This window comes from Metopolophium dirhodum, chromosome 2, assembly GCF_019925205.1.
Source record: "Metopolophium dirhodum isolate CAU chromosome 2, ASM1992520v1, whole genome shotgun sequence".
Taxonomy (NCBI): domain Eukaryota; kingdom Metazoa; phylum Arthropoda; class Insecta; order Hemiptera; family Aphididae; genus Metopolophium; species Metopolophium dirhodum.
This window is the reverse complement of record NC_083561.1, coordinates 40,541,369-40,560,145: the sequence shown is the minus strand read 5'-3', so window position 1 is coordinate 40,560,145 and position 18,777 is coordinate 40,541,369. Positions and strand designations below refer to the sequence as shown.

At 26.9% G+C, this 18,777-nt stretch overlaps 2 protein-coding genes across 3 annotated transcripts; one reads left to right on the top strand and one right to left on the bottom strand.

Moving 5' to 3' along the window:
* Window positions 1–5,769: 5,769 nt before the first annotated feature.
* Window positions 5,770–9,668, bottom strand: LOC132939690 (platelet-activating factor acetylhydrolase IB subunit beta homolog). Its single transcript, XM_061007001.1, has 4 exons — window positions 9,470–9,668; window positions 9,182–9,388; window positions 8,948–9,070; window positions 5,770–6,188 (listed from the first exon to the last, which is right to left on the bottom strand). Exons 1-4 carry the CDS (start codon window positions 9,527–9,529, stop codon window positions 5,946–5,948), a joined length of 633 nt encoding a protein of 210 aa, XP_060862984.1. The 5' UTR covers window positions 9,530–9,668; the 3' UTR covers window positions 5,770–5,945.
* Window positions 9,669–9,785: 117 nt separating this feature from the next.
* LOC132939499 (uncharacterized) lies at window positions 9,786–14,995 on the top strand. Of its 2 annotated transcripts, none has more exons than XM_061006691.1 (6): window positions 9,786–9,887; window positions 11,132–11,900; window positions 12,018–12,251; window positions 12,329–13,279; window positions 13,341–13,704; window positions 13,781–14,995. In XM_061006691.1, the coding sequence occupies exons 2-6, from the start codon at window positions 11,184–11,186 to the stop codon at window positions 14,281–14,283; spliced, it is 2,769 nt and encodes a 922-aa protein (XP_060862674.1). In that variant the 5' UTR covers window positions 9,786–9,887; window positions 11,132–11,183; the 3' UTR covers window positions 14,284–14,995. The 2 variants fall into 2 exon arrangements, with proteins under 2 accessions (XP_060862674.1, XP_060862673.1); XM_061006690.1 differs by lacking the exon at window positions 9,786–9,887 and adding an exon at window positions 9,894–10,171 and having other exon boundaries at window positions 13,781–14,994.
* Window positions 14,996–18,777: the final 3,782 nt, after the last annotated feature.

Sequence of the window (18,777 nt, the reverse complement as noted above, 5' to 3'; positions counted from 1 at the left end):
CCAATGAACAGTGCTCGAATTGGGAAAAATTAAGTAGAGGAGCTCAATCCAACGATTAAAAAACTGCGTTCCAGGGGCAAATACATTTAACGGACGCCGACTATTACCAAGGTTGAAATTTGATTTTACAATTAGTATATCTATTAATATCCTAAATCACGCCTATAATCACAATAATGGTCATTGCCTAAATCGCGTTTAATAACTATAATATCCATCCTCACAACAGGGACCTGTGAAGCAGCAGTCATTTACTGTTAAAACCTAGGTTTCATGGGTATTCTTACTTTTACCGTAACATGTACCATTGTACCTACACACCTACAATGTAGGCCCTAACATGTTCAGTCGCACCCATTATTCAATTGAAATAAAAAAAAAAAATAAAAATACACTCTTAAATCTTAATACTTAATACGAAAAAAAAGAAACACTATTTTGTTAATGAGAACATCAGCATTTTAGATTTTGAGCGAAGCAATGAATGTATTGATTTACAATGTTTTTTTTTTTATATTTGTGTCTGTATCACCTTTTGGGCCAGTGAAAATAATACTTAAATTTTCTTCAACATCATTTTTTCTGGCAAGAAAGTGCACCTAGTTGGTACTTTGGGGGGACAAAAGTTCCCAAAAGTTTTCAAAATCGTCGGGAAAAACAAACAAAAAGTTAAGGAAAAACTGATATTTTTACGCAAGGTTTTAGAAAAAACTCGATTTTGTTTTTTAGTGTAGCTCTATTGTGTCTCTCTTTTTTATTCTATAAATGTAGATACAATTTTATTCGTTCGGTTAAAAATCTTGAAAATTGAAACAAGGTTCCTTAAATGTTGTTATAATAGCAGTTGATAAATATTAAAGATCCGTAGGTAAAATTGTTTTGATAAGTATTTGAAGTTCATATTTTGACTAAATTTATCAAAATCTCAAAAATTATCAATTATTGTAATTAAACAATTATAAAATTTTCAATTTTTATAGCTAAAGATTTAAAGGTTAAAACAAATATGAAAATAAACAAATATGACAATTTCATTAAAACTAATTGGGTATAATGGTTAATTTTTTTCTTATATAGGTATAAGTATATTTTTAAAAAATCTAGCTTTTTATAAGTGACAAAAAAATATATATTGTTAAAATTATAAATATTAATATTAAGTTGCTTACATATTTGGTTATCAGCAAATATGGAGTTATAGTAATTCCAAGCTGTTTATGTTTGTTGGTACACAATTGTGTACTCAATATTTAAATATTGATATATTTTATATACCTAACAGGGATTCGCTAGGAGTGATTCACCTTGGCTAAATTACACTTAAACCTGTATAAAATTAAAAGAATATTTTTAAAATATAATCTATATGAATGCGTGGTACATTATGTTATGAGTTCTAAATAAACAGAATTTTATTATTGTTTACGACATTGTAATACTTGGGCTTCAATAATAGAAATTAAATTAGCCTATTTAGAGTCCATATTTTTAAAACATAAATATGTGAATCATATTCTCGACCCCAACATATTGTACATTTATACTTATGTCATAAGTATGAATAAATAATGTTAAACGTATTGTGTTTTACGGCAATGAATCGTACTTAGTATTTACGATTGGTGTTAATTACTTATTATCGTGGCTACAGACAGTATATCATCTTTAATCGTACTTATTATTACATTAAATTTATTATCTTGTAAATAAAATTATTAATCAAAAAATTTGAATACAATTTCCAAAAAAAAAAAATATAAAATATAAAGATCAAATAGGTATAACGTTAATTTTTTTGATATTTCCGGTCTTGTTGAATTGACTGGTTTTTTTTTAAAAAAAGGTTACCGCTTCACGTTACCCCTTAATTGAACTTGCATGGTGGTTACCGGTAATTATTAATCGCTTCTCAACATTTAAACTTGCAAACCGGGAAGCAGTTACCACTTACCAGTCCCAAAATTGGTCATGGTAACCGGTAACCGGTTTCAAGCCCTGCTCACTTGTAACCTACTGTACAACAGAGTGACACCCACTTGCCCACCTTTTTAAATTTATATTTAGAATATATGTAGGTATATGTCAATTACCTAGTTATTATTATTATGTCAATTAAATTATGGTATAGCCATCAGTCTTATTATTCATAGTGTAAAATCCAAGCGCTGTTCAATAAGTTTCGATGAACATTTTAGGGAAACTTTTAAAAATAAAACTATGACATTAGCCAAGAGGGGAGGGGACCGGACCCGGGGTCTCCCCCCCTGGGTTCGCCACTGATACATAACAAATAGGTAGGTACGAAATACGCCTATTATATGCGTTTATAGTAGGTACCAAGTACCTATACCTACTTTAATAGAGTCAATATTGTGTTGATAGTTGTTACTTGTTAGATTTAATATTATATAACAGTGTGTTATGAGCAAGAGCGTCCATCTTCGGAAATCCAGGGAGACACACTATATTTTTCAATAATATTGACCTTTTAGTTAACCTGTTAACTGCTATATGTAAGTTTACATAGCATAATATCAATAGTATTATATGACTGTATTCATACGATAGTATTTATTAATTTATCATAATACTATTATATAATTAATTTATAACTTTATAACTATATAATTATTTATAAAATAAATAAGAGTAGGTAGTTCAATTTCTAATAAAATGTAAAATATATAACATAAATAGGTGATACACTTTATTATTTATTTAATACAGTTACTACTTACTTAAAAAAGTAAGAAACATAATATAAGATTAATAGTTATAAGTTATAACTAAAGATAATTCAATTTTAAAACAAGAACTGCAGTAAGTTGCGTTTATTTTTCGAAAATTCGTCGACAACATTTTGAGCTAAATTTAAGTCTTGCATTTTCTGTCTATGTATACTAAGCATACATAATCCATATAATAAATTATTATATTATAGGTACTTAGGTATTAGGTAGTTATTATTAAGTTTAATATCTATGTGATGAATGGTGATATATCGCTGTTGTTAAAATCATTGAACTACGTGTAAAATCATCAACATATTTTTCTTTTAATAAATTATCGATGGATAAAATTAATTTCTGTGCCTATAGAACAAGAAGTTATAGTAATGAACGCTATGATTATCAATTTTATTTATTCAATGTATCAGTTATAATATATTTTATGTAAATGTATAATAGACACGGAAATCTAGGGGGACATGTTCCCTCTTGGTTATGACTTTATGAGCTTAATGTTATGGCTAATAAGTTATAATACTAGCTCGTGTGTAAAATAACGAAATTTTATATAACGATTAACGATCATAAGTCATAACTTGCTTTACAATTAAAATGTCAGTGAAAGCCAGCAATCAGATGTTCTAGCTAGTTAGTACCATTCTAATCTTTAAGTTTGATAATAGTTCAAATGCTCAATTCATTATAATATTAATATTAATATAATATAATATTAGTATAAATCTAACAACACAATCATTAGTTCTGCCGATCGAAAATTTGATACCTATATGTGGCGCGTGGGTGCGGTGCATTAGTGCCCTGACAATTGACATTCTCTTAACTATTAAGGCGGGAACCTTTAATAGTGCCTAGTGTAATACTGTCCTAGCACCTATAGGTTCCAGATTGGTACTCATAGTAAAGATGTAATTTTCAAACAATAAACTTATTAGTTATTCGATATTAGCACGATAATTTATATTTATCGAATGTATCTATAGTCGTATCGCATTGTCGGTTTGTATAATATGAATGTGCATTTTTTATTATATAATACATTGAATAATAGTTAAAAAAAATCTGAAACTGATATTTCTGAAAGAATTACTATAAATAACATATTACATGTTGAACTAAAAAATAATATTTTTAATAATTCATGGTTAGGTGGTTATGGTTAATTTATTTAAATATGAGTTGCTTATTAATTACTAATTACTAATTTGATTATTGTTATATACTTACTTAAATATACATAAAAGTATTGAAGTGTAAACTAAAATTCAATCTGTATTGCCATTAACATATTTCCGTAAAAAAATTTTATCGTAAAATTTTTTTAAAAATTGGTATCTATTAAATTTATTGCTCCTCAAAGATTCTAAAACTAGGTGATAGATTTTTAATACAATTTATTTGTTTATTAGGTAGGTATTTTTGAGATAGCAAAGTTGTCTATATCTAAAGTAGGTATAATAAGTAGGTAATAATTAGTAATTGCTAATCAGTGTATTCACTATTAATACAGATTCTTGAGGTAGATAAGTATTTCAATATTCAATAAAAGTAATTTGTTTGTTATAAATTATAATATTGATCCTGTATTCCTGTGTGTGGGTTTATGTGGAAAAGAGGTGTGGCGGGGTTGGTCAATTTAAAACTGGTCCAGTTATATTCAAATTAATCGAGAAAAAAAAGTGGGTAAGTAAGTACCACAATTAAATGAAAATCTGTGTAAGACGTAAGTACTATCTATGTAACCGTTCTGCCGTACAGTTAGAGACTACCTACCTGTAAGGTGTTATTGTGTTAATGTTAACCTATTTTACTAGTGAAATTTATTTTATCATGGTATTTATATGTTGCTAGTTTTGCTATTATAGTAATTTATTTTACTATTAGTAATATGGTATAAATAGGCAATAGTTTAAAATTAATCTAAATATTTTGAAAATGACATTGCTTACAGTAAAATATAATAATATAATACACACAAGCTTGAAGTCCCCGCGAGTATTTGAATTCCGAAAATAACTAAAGTCGTTTTTTGTTTAAATGAAATGTTATGACGCCATAATTATTGAATTTTTGGATTTTAGTAAGAGCTATAGGTCATGTACCTATGAACCAAGCAGTGCCGCAATTAGGATTCTTGGGGCCCCCGGACAAAGTTAATGTATGCGGCCCTGAAGTCTAAGTATATAATTTTTTTTATAAGTTACAAAAATAAATAATGATGGTAATTTTTTTTTAAAAAGCTTAAAAATATAATGTGAAGTCTCACTACCCAGTGACCAGTGACCATTTATAGATAAATATAGATATTATTATGGATAAATAGGGGCCCATTTTCTTCGACAGAAAATTAAATAGCATAATAAATTATAAAAAAAATATTTTTATTTGATATATTTAATTTGATTTAAATGCAACTATTAAAAAATTTAAAATAGATGCGGGGCCCCCTGAGCCAACGATTAGCGGCCCTCTATAGGGGCATTGCCCCGGCAGTTGTTGCGGCACTGGAACCAAGTTAGGCTAACCTTTTATTGAATTTTATTGAATTTTATAAATGTTCTACTATAGCACAATTTAAATCTTCACATTCAAAAAACAACTAAAAAATTCAAAATGCTTAAATGTCTATAAAAAACTTAAAATTAGTCCAAATATTTTGAGTTATAATTTATGTAATACTTAATGGAATAGATCAATTTTCTACAATTGGGTAGTGGTTAATAATTATATATCAGAATTTTTATCAATAAGATTTTTTTCCTTTATTGATTTTTGTGTTTACACTTTACAATTACAATTACTACATACAACATAAGATTATAATTTTCAAGTTGAGCTATTTTTCTTATGTGGGTACTATGGTGTCCAATAATATATAAATTGTAAATAGAGTTTAATAGTTTATACTTTATAATATTATAATTAACAGGGACATATCATATCCAATAGTCAACATCCTATGTCTTTTCTAAAATATTCCTATAAGTAAACATTTTAAAGAATAAAATACAAGAGCACAAACTTACTAATGGAAAATTAATAAATATTTTTATTTGAAAAATAAAACAAAAATTCTATTTTCTTCAAATCATTAATAAAATAAATAAATAAATTCATTAAGGTTCACTGTATTTTGGAAAATAAGTCATTTTTAAAATCTTAAACAAAAATATAATATTATTTAGTAAATATTTTTACTCAGTCATCTACAATTTTTTTAAGACGCTCAAAAATTGGATTGAATATCTTACGATAACCTATTTCAGACGGATGAAGAAAATCTGGCGCATCTTCTTGACTTAATGTACCATCTGGTTGTAGCAAATGAGCATTGAATAATTCAACTTTGAAAATGTTTTTCACTTTTTCACTGACAATTTCATTTACTTGAGTTCCCAAAATTCTCAATGGATTTGGATAAGGACCACGTGGTAATATTCCCTATAGATAAAAATCATTAAAATATACAATTCAAAATATTTATTAATAAAAATATATTCAAATTGTTTTATTTGTATATACAAATAAATGGTTGAACCACTCTGTTAAAAACAAAATTGCTTTGATCAAAATAATGTGAATTCTAGAGTATAATGTATACATAAACAAAACAATTTGCAGACCAAAAAGAAAATGTAATAACTAATAGGTAATAAAAATTTTATTTTTGGTATTATTAAATTACAAATATTTGAAAATTTGTAACATATACATTTAAATTATAATTCAATATTTTTATAAATATTTATTTATATTTTATTAATTTAAATTAAATATAAATGTGTAATTGTGATATAAATATATTAGTAATTTGAAAGTTGACAATGTTTTTCAGAAGCTTATCTTTATGATAGCCTGGAACACAAGACACAACTTCAATAATAAATTATTGATGTAATTCTTAATTTAAACTTAAGGGGATGTCAGCGCATTATTTGTTTTCTCTCTTTAGCCCACATGCAACATAGAAAAAACTAATTTACGTAAAATCATTTCTTTTATATTTTTGAGTAATATTCGAATAAAATCACCCATTACAGAAATAATAATAATAATATTTTTGTAATAGATTATTTCATTTTAAGATAACTCAAAAAACATAAAAATGATTTTACTGGACTGTGTTTTATCTATGGTGTGCATGGGTCTGAGAGAAAACAAATATTGTTCTGACATCCTCATAATTTAGTAGAAAATGCAGTTTAACAAATTAAAGTACTTTTAGTTTTTAAATAACGAAAACATTTCAAGAGAGAAATTGCTCTTGTGAAGAACATTATTTTCATCCAGGGCTAAAAAGTAGCACTTGTTGTTTTACATTAGATTTTGAAGAAATCCAGACACGTGGTTACTAACTTTATTGACTCTTCTACTAAAAGTTTGAATGAGAAAGTAAATTTGGGATATTATAATAATAAAATATATACGCCTTGTCGGGCTCAGTACAGTACAAATAATGATACAATTATACTTATAACTATACCTAATTGATAATGATAAATTAAACTAAATTAACAATATTTTACAAATTAAAGAGTGTAATATGTGACAAATTAAATTAAATTAAACTAGACACTTTAATTTGGTTGAGTCATCATAAAAAAAATCAAAATTATTTGATGAGTTTGCTGTTGTCAGCATTCTATTGATCGGAACAAAAAGACTATAATTCTGACGGTAGGTAGGGTAGTAAAATACGAGTATTAACACGAGGGACATTAAAAGGAATTAGGCTCAGTAGTTCAGGACAGTCAATTTTAGAATTTAATAATTTATGGAGCCAAAGTACATCATTCAGTTTCCTACGATTGACTATAGGCTCAATATCAAATTCCAATGTCAATTGTTTAATAGATAAGTTTATTTTATTTGTTTTGTATGCAAGTACCCGTAATAACCTGTTCTAAATACATCAAATTCTGGATATTAGATTAGCTTGGTGAGGGTTCCAAATAACTGAGCCATCTTCTAAGATCGAACGGACCAGAGAAAAATATAAAACTTTCATACACTTTGGATTTTTAAATTCTGAACATTTTGATGTATGAAGCCGAATACCCGCAATGCTTTATTACATATCATGTTTATATGGTTATTAAAAAACAGGTCATTTGATAGAAATATGCCCAAGTATTTTACTTGCATAACTACCATCAGTTCAGAGCTATTCATTTTATAATTAAATTTTAAGTTTTGTTTTCGACGTGTAAAGGTTATCTGTGAATATTTTTCAGCATTAACACTAAGGCTGTTTTTTATGCACCATGAATAAAACTGATTCAGATCATACTATAATTTAACACAATCATCAGTTGAATAAATTGGTAGATATAATTTTAGATCATTGGCAAATATTAAGAATTTACAGTTTTTAAAGATACTAGTAACATCGTTAATAAATATTAAAAAAAGTAAAGGTGGTAGATGAGGAACACCAGATGTAACATTAATTAACGTTGAGATAGAACTGCCTAACTTAATTTGTTGAGATTTACTACATAAATATGAATTAAACCATTTTAACATTGGTCCTGATATGACATTATATTCTTATTTTTTTTTACCAAAATAGACGTCTACACTATCAAAAGCTTTCCTTATATCCGTGTACACTGCATCCACCTGAATACCTCTACTAAGTATTGACACCAGGTCGGTATAATATACTAGTAAATTAGTTATGGTTGATTTAGCATAACGAAAATCGTGTTGTATATCAGAAATAATATTGCTAAATACCAATGATAATTTAGGTGCTATCATTTTTTCTAAAATTTTAGGTAGTGTACTCTGACGGGATATATGATGATAATTATTAACAATATTAAGATTACCTGCTTTAAATGTAAGGTAAACATAACTAGTCTTCCACTTATCGGGATACAGTTTTAAATTTTATAGCTATTTTACTATTAATAAGAACATAGGTATAACCATTTTTATCCATAGACATATAAATTTATTTATATGTCTATGTTTTTATCGCACAATGATTGATGAATTCACCATGTAAAATGCCACCGGTTGGACCACACTATTTTCGAGTATGAAATTTAAATGTAAACCTATATCAATATGAAGATTGTGCATTTATTTTACACATCTTCTCAATTTGGTATTTATAATTTAATATTTATTGATAAAAATGTTATGATTAAAAAAACAATAAAATATAACAACTATAAATATACAACTCTTACTATGATTATAATGTAGCAATCAGGAAGTTTTGATCTAATTTCATCAACAATAGCCAATATACCATCTGAAATTTGAGCAGGAGTATTATCAACATTGTTAGATCCAACATTAAGGATACAAACCTATAAGAAATTACAGAGACATTTTATAAAACAATAATACAATGCAATAAAAATTGTATTTATACAATTATGAAAGGATTAAATAAAACCTAATTATTTATTTATATCTACTTTAGGTCTTATGTGATCAAGAATGCCATTTTTCACTCTCCATAATACATCTTGAGTTCGATCACCACAAATTCCAAAATTTAGACTTTTTAATGGTAAAAATGCATCATTCCATATTGGATAACATTGAATTAATTGAATAATAGAAGCACCAATTAAGATAACATCCGGGTCTTGGGCTTTGGCTTCGGCCACATATCGATTGTGCTAAAAAATGAATGAATGATTAATTTTTAGTTTGAATAATATTATGATAGACCATAATACATTCTTTATATTTATACATACTTGAATTTTCCATTCCTTGCCGCCATCAAATGGAATTGTTGGAACAACACACGGATTCATAGTTTTATAATAAATAAAAACACGGGAAAAAATTTAAAAAATCCGACATATTGTCTATTATAATATTATGTATTTATGGCAATCGCAATTCGCAATATAGTCCAGTAAAATATTTTGTCATGATAATGTGCATGCTCTGTGATAATAATTAGTATTGTTATTTGTTATCTACTTGGTGATTAGGTTAACTACCCAAGCAGCTGATAGCTCGCAGCTGCTGGTGTATAAATTGATATAATCCACGGACTAAGATATAATCAAAGTCCGTGATATAATCACATATAAATAATAATAACAACAACAACAACAGCAACAATAACAACGAAATGATAATGTAATTAAGTTAAATCTTAATCAAGTAGGTACTACGCAATAGAAAAGTACAATGTTATTAATAATTATTTATTAATTATTATCGACGACCTATGCAATACACTTTCTGGTAACTTTAAATGAATGTCTGATAACTGAATTACTCTGATTATTGATTAAAAGTATCCGCAACTTTATTGAGTACAGTCATCTATTAAGTACCTACCTAATTTACAATTTTTTTTACGGACAAAGTTTGTGCTCGTGCCGTACTACCGAACAATTTCATTTTTATACATTTTATCGATTCGTTTGACAAAATACACAAAAGTAAGCGCATTTATTTTAAATATTTTTTCCACTGTAGCAATGTGATGGCTTGTTTATCACAATAGGAATGGTGCATGCAATAAAGAATATATTATTACCATACTAGGTATTATAAGTTAGGTGAAACCAATAATTTATTAGAGTAATAATAATTGAACTGTAATTACAATATTACAATATTTTCTCATTTTGTAACCACACATAACTGTGGTGAATAATACGTAAGTTCAAACTAATGTGAAAAAAAAGGTCTTGCCAGGATTTTGCTCTGGGAGTAGGAAGGTACTGATAATTAATCTATGGGACGCTTATCTGGAATCCATTATAAGTTTGGTACATATGCTAAACTCTGATGCTCTGGGTATACAACATATCAGACAGTTATGCAGTAATCTTCATGCAAATGATAATTTTGATAAGTGGTTACATCTTATGTACTAGATACGTTCTCAAAAGATTTAAAGAATTTTTTAAATTCTTCCTGAAATGTTGGGGAAGGGCTACGACCCCACAGCCACCTAGTATGCCACTGTTTGGAGATACAGTAATTTTAAATTTGTATTATTTTTAGTTTATGAGCAAAAAAGCTTATAGTATATTTTCTCAACACAATTGTTGTTTCATATTTTTATTTTATTTTGAGTTATTTACTTTACTATTGTATAATATGTTGTTTTTACTTTTGTACAACTGTATACATTTTGGTTCGTAAATTATGTCATATACATTATGACCTTGATTATTTATACTTATACTACATGACCTTTACTTAAACTATTTTGAATAGTTCAGTTAAATTAGTTTTGTAATAGTTATTACTTATTAGGAAGGTATTGGTTATAGGAATCTAGGCAACAAATGCCCCAAAGTAAAATTTTATTTACCAATAGTTTATATTTTAATAGTTAGAAAATAAATTGGTACCTTTAACTATTATATTTATCTATAATTTTGTTCCAGGTTGAAATGTCAAATAGTATGAGTATTAAAAAATGAAAAAAAAAAAATAATAATGGACTTAGAAATTGAAAAATATGCAAAGAAGCAAATCCAACTCCAAGAACAAATCAAGGAGTTGTTTGCTGAGAAAAAAATGTTACAAGACCAAATCTGTGTGCTTAATGAATGTTTATCATTAGAAAAAGTGAATCGGAAAATTTCTGATTTGGAGAATAAACAAAAAATATTAACGTCGTTAGAAAGTATGGTTAATAATTTAAGAACTGACATTAAGCCATTAGATTATTTAAAACAAGTTTTACAAAGGCAACTTATGGTTTCAACTATACCTAATAATGATTTAAATATTGAAGAGCGAAAATGTTCAGAGAGTTCATTATTAACCCCGAGTAGCATATGTGCCATTGAAACATTGGACTCTTTGAGTGACGTTAGCTCAGAAGAAAGTATCATGATTTTATCCGATTATGATGTGGTTTCAGATGAAGAAGTTCTAAATAATTCAGAAAAACCTGTGGAAAACAAAGTCATGTATGATGAAGCACTACAGATGGCATCTAGTGTGCATTTAACATTAGTTGATCATCTAAACCCAAATATTGGTTCAATTGAATCTATAATAAATAATCAAGTAAAAGATAACAATTGTTGTGTACAATCTAATTCTAAAAGCACTATTTCATCGATGAATACAAATAGTAAAAGTGAACAACTCTTAGACTTATATGATGTTGTAAACGAATTAGACCTTCTAAACTGCAATGGAAATGTTTGTATATTATTTTGTTTATTATATGTATAGCTATATTAATCATATTCATATTTTATAGGATTCTGTATCAATGAAGTAGTATTTTTTAATTATTTAGTTTTTATTGTTTTATAGGAAAACATTGAAATTAAATGTGACAAAAGAAAAGCCCAATCAACACTTTGTAAAGCACATCAGCCATGTTTAAATGATAAAGAATTTGATGAAATTGGAATAAAAACATTAGATAATAAGGAATGTAATAATGTGTCAAAATTGGTGAATGATTCATGGGTGAAGATCAGCTCCAAAGAAATTTTAGAAGAAAAACATGTTGATGTTTTTCTATCAATTACTGACTCACAAAAAGTACTTTATAATACTATAATTTCTTAATATTTTTGTATATTTGAATGAGACTACTTATAATTTTTTTTTTTTTTTAGGACAACACAGTGTCAAAAATAAACACATATGTAGATACTTTTGATCAAAATATTAGTGAAATTAAAAGTTTGGACAATAGCTGTAACAATGTTGATCCTAATTACGAAAATGAAATTCATAAGCCAGGTTGTACGGTTAATGATGATGTTTGTGGTAACTTGTTATCTTTCACTGAAGTCAATGGATCAAAAGAAAATTTAAATGTAGAAATTCAAGTACAGAATAATAATTTATGTATTCACCAGTTTGAATCAAAAGACATTGTTGAAATTAAAAATCTTGAAAATGTTTGCAATGATAATGATCATGGTTATGAAAATGAAACTCATAATCAAGTTTTTCCAAACAACGTTCAACAATGCAAAGTAGAAATTATTTCATCATTATCATCAAGTCCTGAAGATTTTAATGTATCAAGCAAATTAATTGAGGCAAAAGTAAACACAGAGGTAGAATGTCAAGTTTTTAATGGTCAACTATATAACCACCAGCTTGAATCAAACATTAAGAGTTTTAAGAATATTTGCAATTCTGTTATTCATTATAATGAAAATGATATTCATAATCTAGTTTGTTCAAATGATAAAGTTAAAACTACATCTACTTTATTCAACACTGAAAAATTTAATTATTCATTGACCAATACTAATGATAAACTGTCTTCTATTAATAATAACGAAAAGCCTATGCGGTTATATCGTACTATAAACCTGAAGGATGAACTATTAAATGGCATTCATCAGCATGGCATTCAGGATCTAATGTCATTGCAACAGAAATGCATGTTCCATTATATTAATGGGCATGATGTTATTTTTTACTCATACCCTTGTGTTGGGAAGTCAACCGTGTGCCTCATTTCAGTGTTGCAAAGGATTAACACTAGCTTAAATGAATGTCAAGCTATTATATTAGTTCCAACATTAGAATTGGCATTGTCTGCTCAAAAGGTATTTAGTTTATTATTAGGGCCATGTACAGTTTTAATATTTTTAAATTACTATGTTTTAGACAATGAAATCAATTGGGAAATTTTTAAATGTTTCTACGTGTATTGGTGGTACCAATGTTCCTCGTAAACTTTCACCGGTCCCTCATGTAGTGATCAGTACTTTGCAAGGTTTATGTGAAATGATCAGTTGCAACTCGCTGTGTAAAGATTTTATAAAAATGCTTATAATTGATGATGCAGAAGAAATGTTTAAATGCAATGGATTTTTTAATAAAATTAGACATATTTTGTTATTCCTTAACAATAACCGTCAACTAATTATTATGTCCACTTCAAAAATAGAGGAAATCTTAGATCAGTTTTCTGACTTAATGAAGAATCCTGAGTATATTTTAGTACCAAATGAAAAACCTTCATTGAGTGGTATTTATTGATCTTTAATTTTTATATTATTGATTATTTAAAATTTAAAATTATTAATATAAGTATTTATTCATAGATATATTACAGTATTGTGTTTATGTACCTGAAGAATGGAAATTTGATGCATTCTATGAACTCTATGAATCACTCAATTTAATACATACTGTTGTTTACTGCAACACATGGAGCAAGTCTCTAGAAATAGCAGAAAACATGCGTTTTAAAACATGTTTAGTCTCAGCTATACATAACGAAATGGATTCTCATCAACGGCATCTCATATTACATCAGTTTCAATCTGGTATTAACAGAGTGTTAGTTACTGCTGAACTACAGAGAGGCGAGGATTTTTCAGATGTAGCTTGGGTTATTAATTATGATCTTCCTAAAAAGCCAAAAGACTATGTACGTAAAATTGTCGGTTGTTTTGACCGCAAAGTGAAAGTTATTAATTTTATCACCACAAATGACAAAATAGCCCAAAAAGATATTGAGACTGCATTTAATGTAAACATGCTTAATTTACCTCAGGATCTTACTAATTTATGTGAATCTAATTTGATATCTATAATAAATTAATGATCAAATATTTAATTGATGTTAAATATAAATAACTGTTATTAATATTTTGGAATTATTTTACATTTTTAGTTATTTAGTTATTATTTATAATTGGTGCATATTTACTATATTTTATGGTTATTTAAATTTTGTCAATGTATGGCCAGATACATTTGAGATGTTGTATATTATGTATACTGTGCATTGTAATATTCTATTTTCCCTGTTATATTTTTTTGTAAAATTTATGGGTTACTAAATTTGTAAATATTTATTTTTGTGTTCTATGTTTTTTTATTTTAAATACTCCGAATCATTTGTTACTAGCATTCCAAACTCTGAAGATGTTTTAATTGTAAAAATAAATTAAAAAATGAATCATTATGGACTCTGGTTTATGAGGTAAGATTTAATATGGAATTTTTTGTGTAGCATAAATGTTAAAAGTTGTATTTGAACCAATGTTTACTTCAATCAAGTTATGTAGTTTGTTACATTCTACTTAAAAAACTAACCGAAATAATATTTATGGAGTTGTTAACATATTAATTATTTGTGAATATAATCATCTTATAAAGTAATTATTAAGTACATGATATATCGCAATATATTTTTTTTATAATTGAATAATGTTTGGTTTTTATAAATAATTTATAGCTTGTATATCAATTACTTTAGTAAATAATTTAATTAAAATATAATAATTCAGATACGGTGAAACTTCTATATTATGAGATGGGCAACAAATAATATTTGTATTATGGAGAATAAAAATATAGAATTAAATAAATTTGGTTCTAATTAGGTTTGGTTGATAAAAATACAGTGTACTCTCGAACCTCGATAACTAGAAATTCTAGACATCTCGAACAAATAAAATTACCCTTCAAATAACAATAACACATTAAAATTTCAATAACACAAAATTTCTAGTAATTCAAATTTTTTTTTCCCCTGTGAGCTTCAAGTTACCGAGAGTACACTGTTTTTTCGTTAAACGGAAACACATATTATTTTTTGTCACGCCTCTGCGTTCATCGAATGCGCCATCACGGCCAAGGTATTCAGGCTAGGATCTATGCAACAACCAGACTATTCTACGAAAACAATATTTCATGAAAGAAACTATTTGTTTTTATTTATTTTAAGCGTCATGCATGGATGTTATAATATGAATATAAGATGTAACCAAAAGTTTATGTTTTGAAAGGACCGTGGTCATATTTTTACTTTAAAATTATGAAATCTTATCAGGAAAATGTATATAATATGAAAAAACGAATATTATTCTTTTATTGCATTTATGCCAATGTTGCCAATCGAGGTCGACCAAAGTTCTTGGTAAAAATGAATGATCGTGATAATCCTTACAAATTCCTGGATAGGTATTTAGTAGGTATTTAGACCTAGTGGTCATATTTTACTTTCAAATTATGAAAACGTATCAGGAAAATGTAAAAAATATGATAAAACAAATATTATTCTATTATTGCATTTTCGCCAATGTTGCCAACGAAATAGGCCAAAGTTCTTAGTAAAAGTTAATGATCATTATAATACTTACAAATTTCTGTATAGGTATTTAGTAGGTATTTAGACCTTATGGTCATATTTTACTTTCAAATTATAAAAACGATTCAGGGAAATGTAAAAAATATGAAAAATGAATATCATTCTTTATTTGCATATTCATCAATGTTGCTAATCGAGGTCAGCTAAAGTATTTGTTAAAAATTAATGATTTCGATAATTGATACAAATTCCTTAATGAGTATCTGGACCTTCTGGTTATATTTGTCTTTCAAATTATGAAAACATATCACTAAAATGTAAAAAATATTATAAAACAAATATTATTCTACTATTGCATTTTCGCCAATGTTGCCCATCGATATAGGCCAAAGTTCTTAGTGATTATGAATGTTCGTGATAAACATAAGGAATTGCTTTTTAGGTATTTAGACCTAGTGGTCATATTTTACTTTCAAATTATGAAAACGTATCATAAAAATGTAAAAATATAAAAAAACGAATATTATTCTTTTATTGCATTTTTGCCAATGTTTCCAATCGATGTCAACCAAAGTTCTTGATAAAACTTAATGATCGTTATAATCCTTACAAATTCCTGTATAGGTATTTAGTAGGTATTTAGACCTAGTGGTCATATTTTACTTTCAAATTATGAAAACGATTAAGGGAAATGTAAAAAATATGAAAAATGAATATCATTCTTTATTTGCATTTTCATCAATGTTGCTAATCGAGGTCAGCTAAAGTTCTTGGTGAAAATTAATGATCGTGATAATTCTTACAAAATCTTTTACAGGTATTTAGACCTTGTGGTCATATTTTACTTTCAAATTATGAAAACGTATCACTAAAATGTAAAAATATGAAAAAACGAATATTATTCTTTCATTGCATTTTTGCCAATGTTGCCAATCGAAATAGTCCAAAGTTCTTAGTGATTATGAATGTTCGTGATAAACATAAGGAATTGCTTTTTAGGTATTTAGACCTAGTAGAAATATTTTACTTTCAAATTATGAAAACGTATCACTAAAATGTAAAAATATGATAAAACAAATATTATTATACTATTGCATTTTCACCAATGTTGCCAATCGAAATAGGCCAAAGTTCTTGGTGATTATGAATGTTCGTGATAATCCTTAAAAAATCTTTTAAAGGAATTTAGACCTAGTGGCCATATTTTACTTTCAAATTATGAAAACGTATCAGGAAAATGTAAAAAATATGATAAAACAAATATTATTCTATTATTGAATTTTCGCCAATGTTGCCAATCGAAATAGGCCAAAGTTCATAGTGATTATAAATGTTCGTGATAATTCTAACGAATTCCTTTATAGTTATTTAGACCTAGTGGTCATATTTTACTTTCAAATTATGAAAACGTATCACTAAAATGTAAAAATATGAAAAAACGAATATTATTCTTTCATTGCATTTTTGCCAATGTTGTTAATCGAGGTCGTCCAAAGTTCTCGGTGAAAATTAATGATCGTGATAATTCTTACAAAATCTTTTAAAGGAATTTAGACCTAGTGGCCATATTTTACTTTCAAATTATGAAAACGTATCAGGAAAATGTAAAAAATATGATAAAACAAATATTATTCTATTATTGAATTTTCGCCAATGTTGCCAATTGAAATAAGACAAAATTCTCTGTGATTATGAATGTTCGTGATAAACATAAGGAATTGCTCTTTAGGTATTTAGACCTAGTGGTCATATTTTACTTTCAAATTATGAAAACGTATCACTAAAATGTAAAAATATGATAAAACAAATATGATTCTACTATTGCATTTTTGCCAATGTTGCCAATTGAAATAGGCCAAAGTTCTTGGTGATTATGAATGTTCGTGATAAACATAACGAATTGATTTTTAGGTATTTAGACGTTGTGGTCATATTTTACTTTCAAATTATGAAATCGTATCATGAAAACGTAAATATAATGAAAAACGAATATTATTCTTTTATTGCATTTTTGCCAATGTTTCCAATCAAGGTCAACCAAAGTTCTTGGTACAAATTAATGATCGTTATAATCCTTAAAAATTTTTGTATAGGTATTCAGTAGGTATTTAAACCTTATGGTCATATTTTACTTTCAAATTATGAAAACGTATCAGCAAAATGTAAAAAATATGATCAAACAAATATTATTCTATTATTGCATTTTTTCCAATGTTGCCAATCGAAATAGGCCAAAGTTCATAGTGATTATAAATGTTCGTGATAATCCTAACGAATTCCTTTATAGGAATTTAGACCTAGTGGCCATATTTTACTTTCAAATTATGAAAACGTATCAGGAAAATGTAAAAAATATGATAAAACAAATATTATTCTATTATTGAATTTTCGCCAATGTTGCCAATTGAAATAAGACAAAATTCTCTGTGATTATGAATGTTCGTGATAAACATAAGGAATTGCTCTTTAGGTATTTAGACCTAGTGGTCATATTTTACTTTCAAATTATGAAAACGTATCACTAAAATGTAAAAATATGATAAAACAAATATGATTCTACTATTGCATTTTCGCCAATGTTGCCAATTGAAATAGGCCAAAGTTCTTGGTGATTATGAATGTTCGTGATAAACATAACGAATTGATTTTTAGGTATTTAGACGTTGTGGTCATATTTTACTTTCAAATTATGAAATCGTATCATGAAAACGTAAATATAATGAAAAACGAATATTATTCTTTTATTGCATTTTTGCCAATGTTTCCAATCAAGGTCAACCAAAGTTCTTGGTACAAATTAATGATCGTTATAATCCTTAAAAATTTTTGTATAGGTATTCAGTAGGTATTTAGACCTTATGGTCATATTTTACTTTCAAATTATGAAAACGTATCAGCAAAATGTAAAAAATATGATCAAACAAATATTATTCTATTATTGCATTTTTGCCAATGTTGCCAATCGAAATAGGCCAAAGTTCATAGTGATTATAAATGTTC

What these genes read in the sequence shown, in the direction of transcription:
- LOC132939690 (XM_061007001.1), bottom strand. Translation starts at nt 9,529, where the DNA reads ATGAATCCGTGTGTTGTTCCAACAATTCCATTTGATGGCGGCAAGGAA. An exon ending in GCAAGGAATGGAAAATTCAA is followed by an intron (nt 9,389 to 9,469) that starts GTATGTATAAAT and finishes TTCATTTTTTAG; the next exon opens with CACAATCGATATGTGGCCGA. An exon ending in ATTGCTACATTATAATCATA is followed by an intron (nt 6,189 to 8,947) that starts GTAAGAGTTGTA and finishes TTTTATCTATAG; the next exon opens with GGAATATTACCACGTGGTCC.
- LOC132939499 (XM_061006691.1), top strand. Translation starts at nt 11,184, where the DNA reads ATGGACTTAGAAATTGAAAAATATGCAAAGAAGCAAATCCAACTCCAA. An exon ending in TGGCATTGTCTGCTCAAAAG is followed by an intron (nt 13,280 to 13,340) that starts GTATTTAGTTTA and finishes ACTATGTTTTAG; the next exon opens with ACAATGAAATCAATTGGGAA. An exon ending in TGAAAAACCTTCATTGAGTG is followed by an intron (nt 13,705 to 13,780) that starts GTATTTATTGAT and finishes ATTTATTCATAG; the next exon opens with ATATATTACAGTATTGTGTT.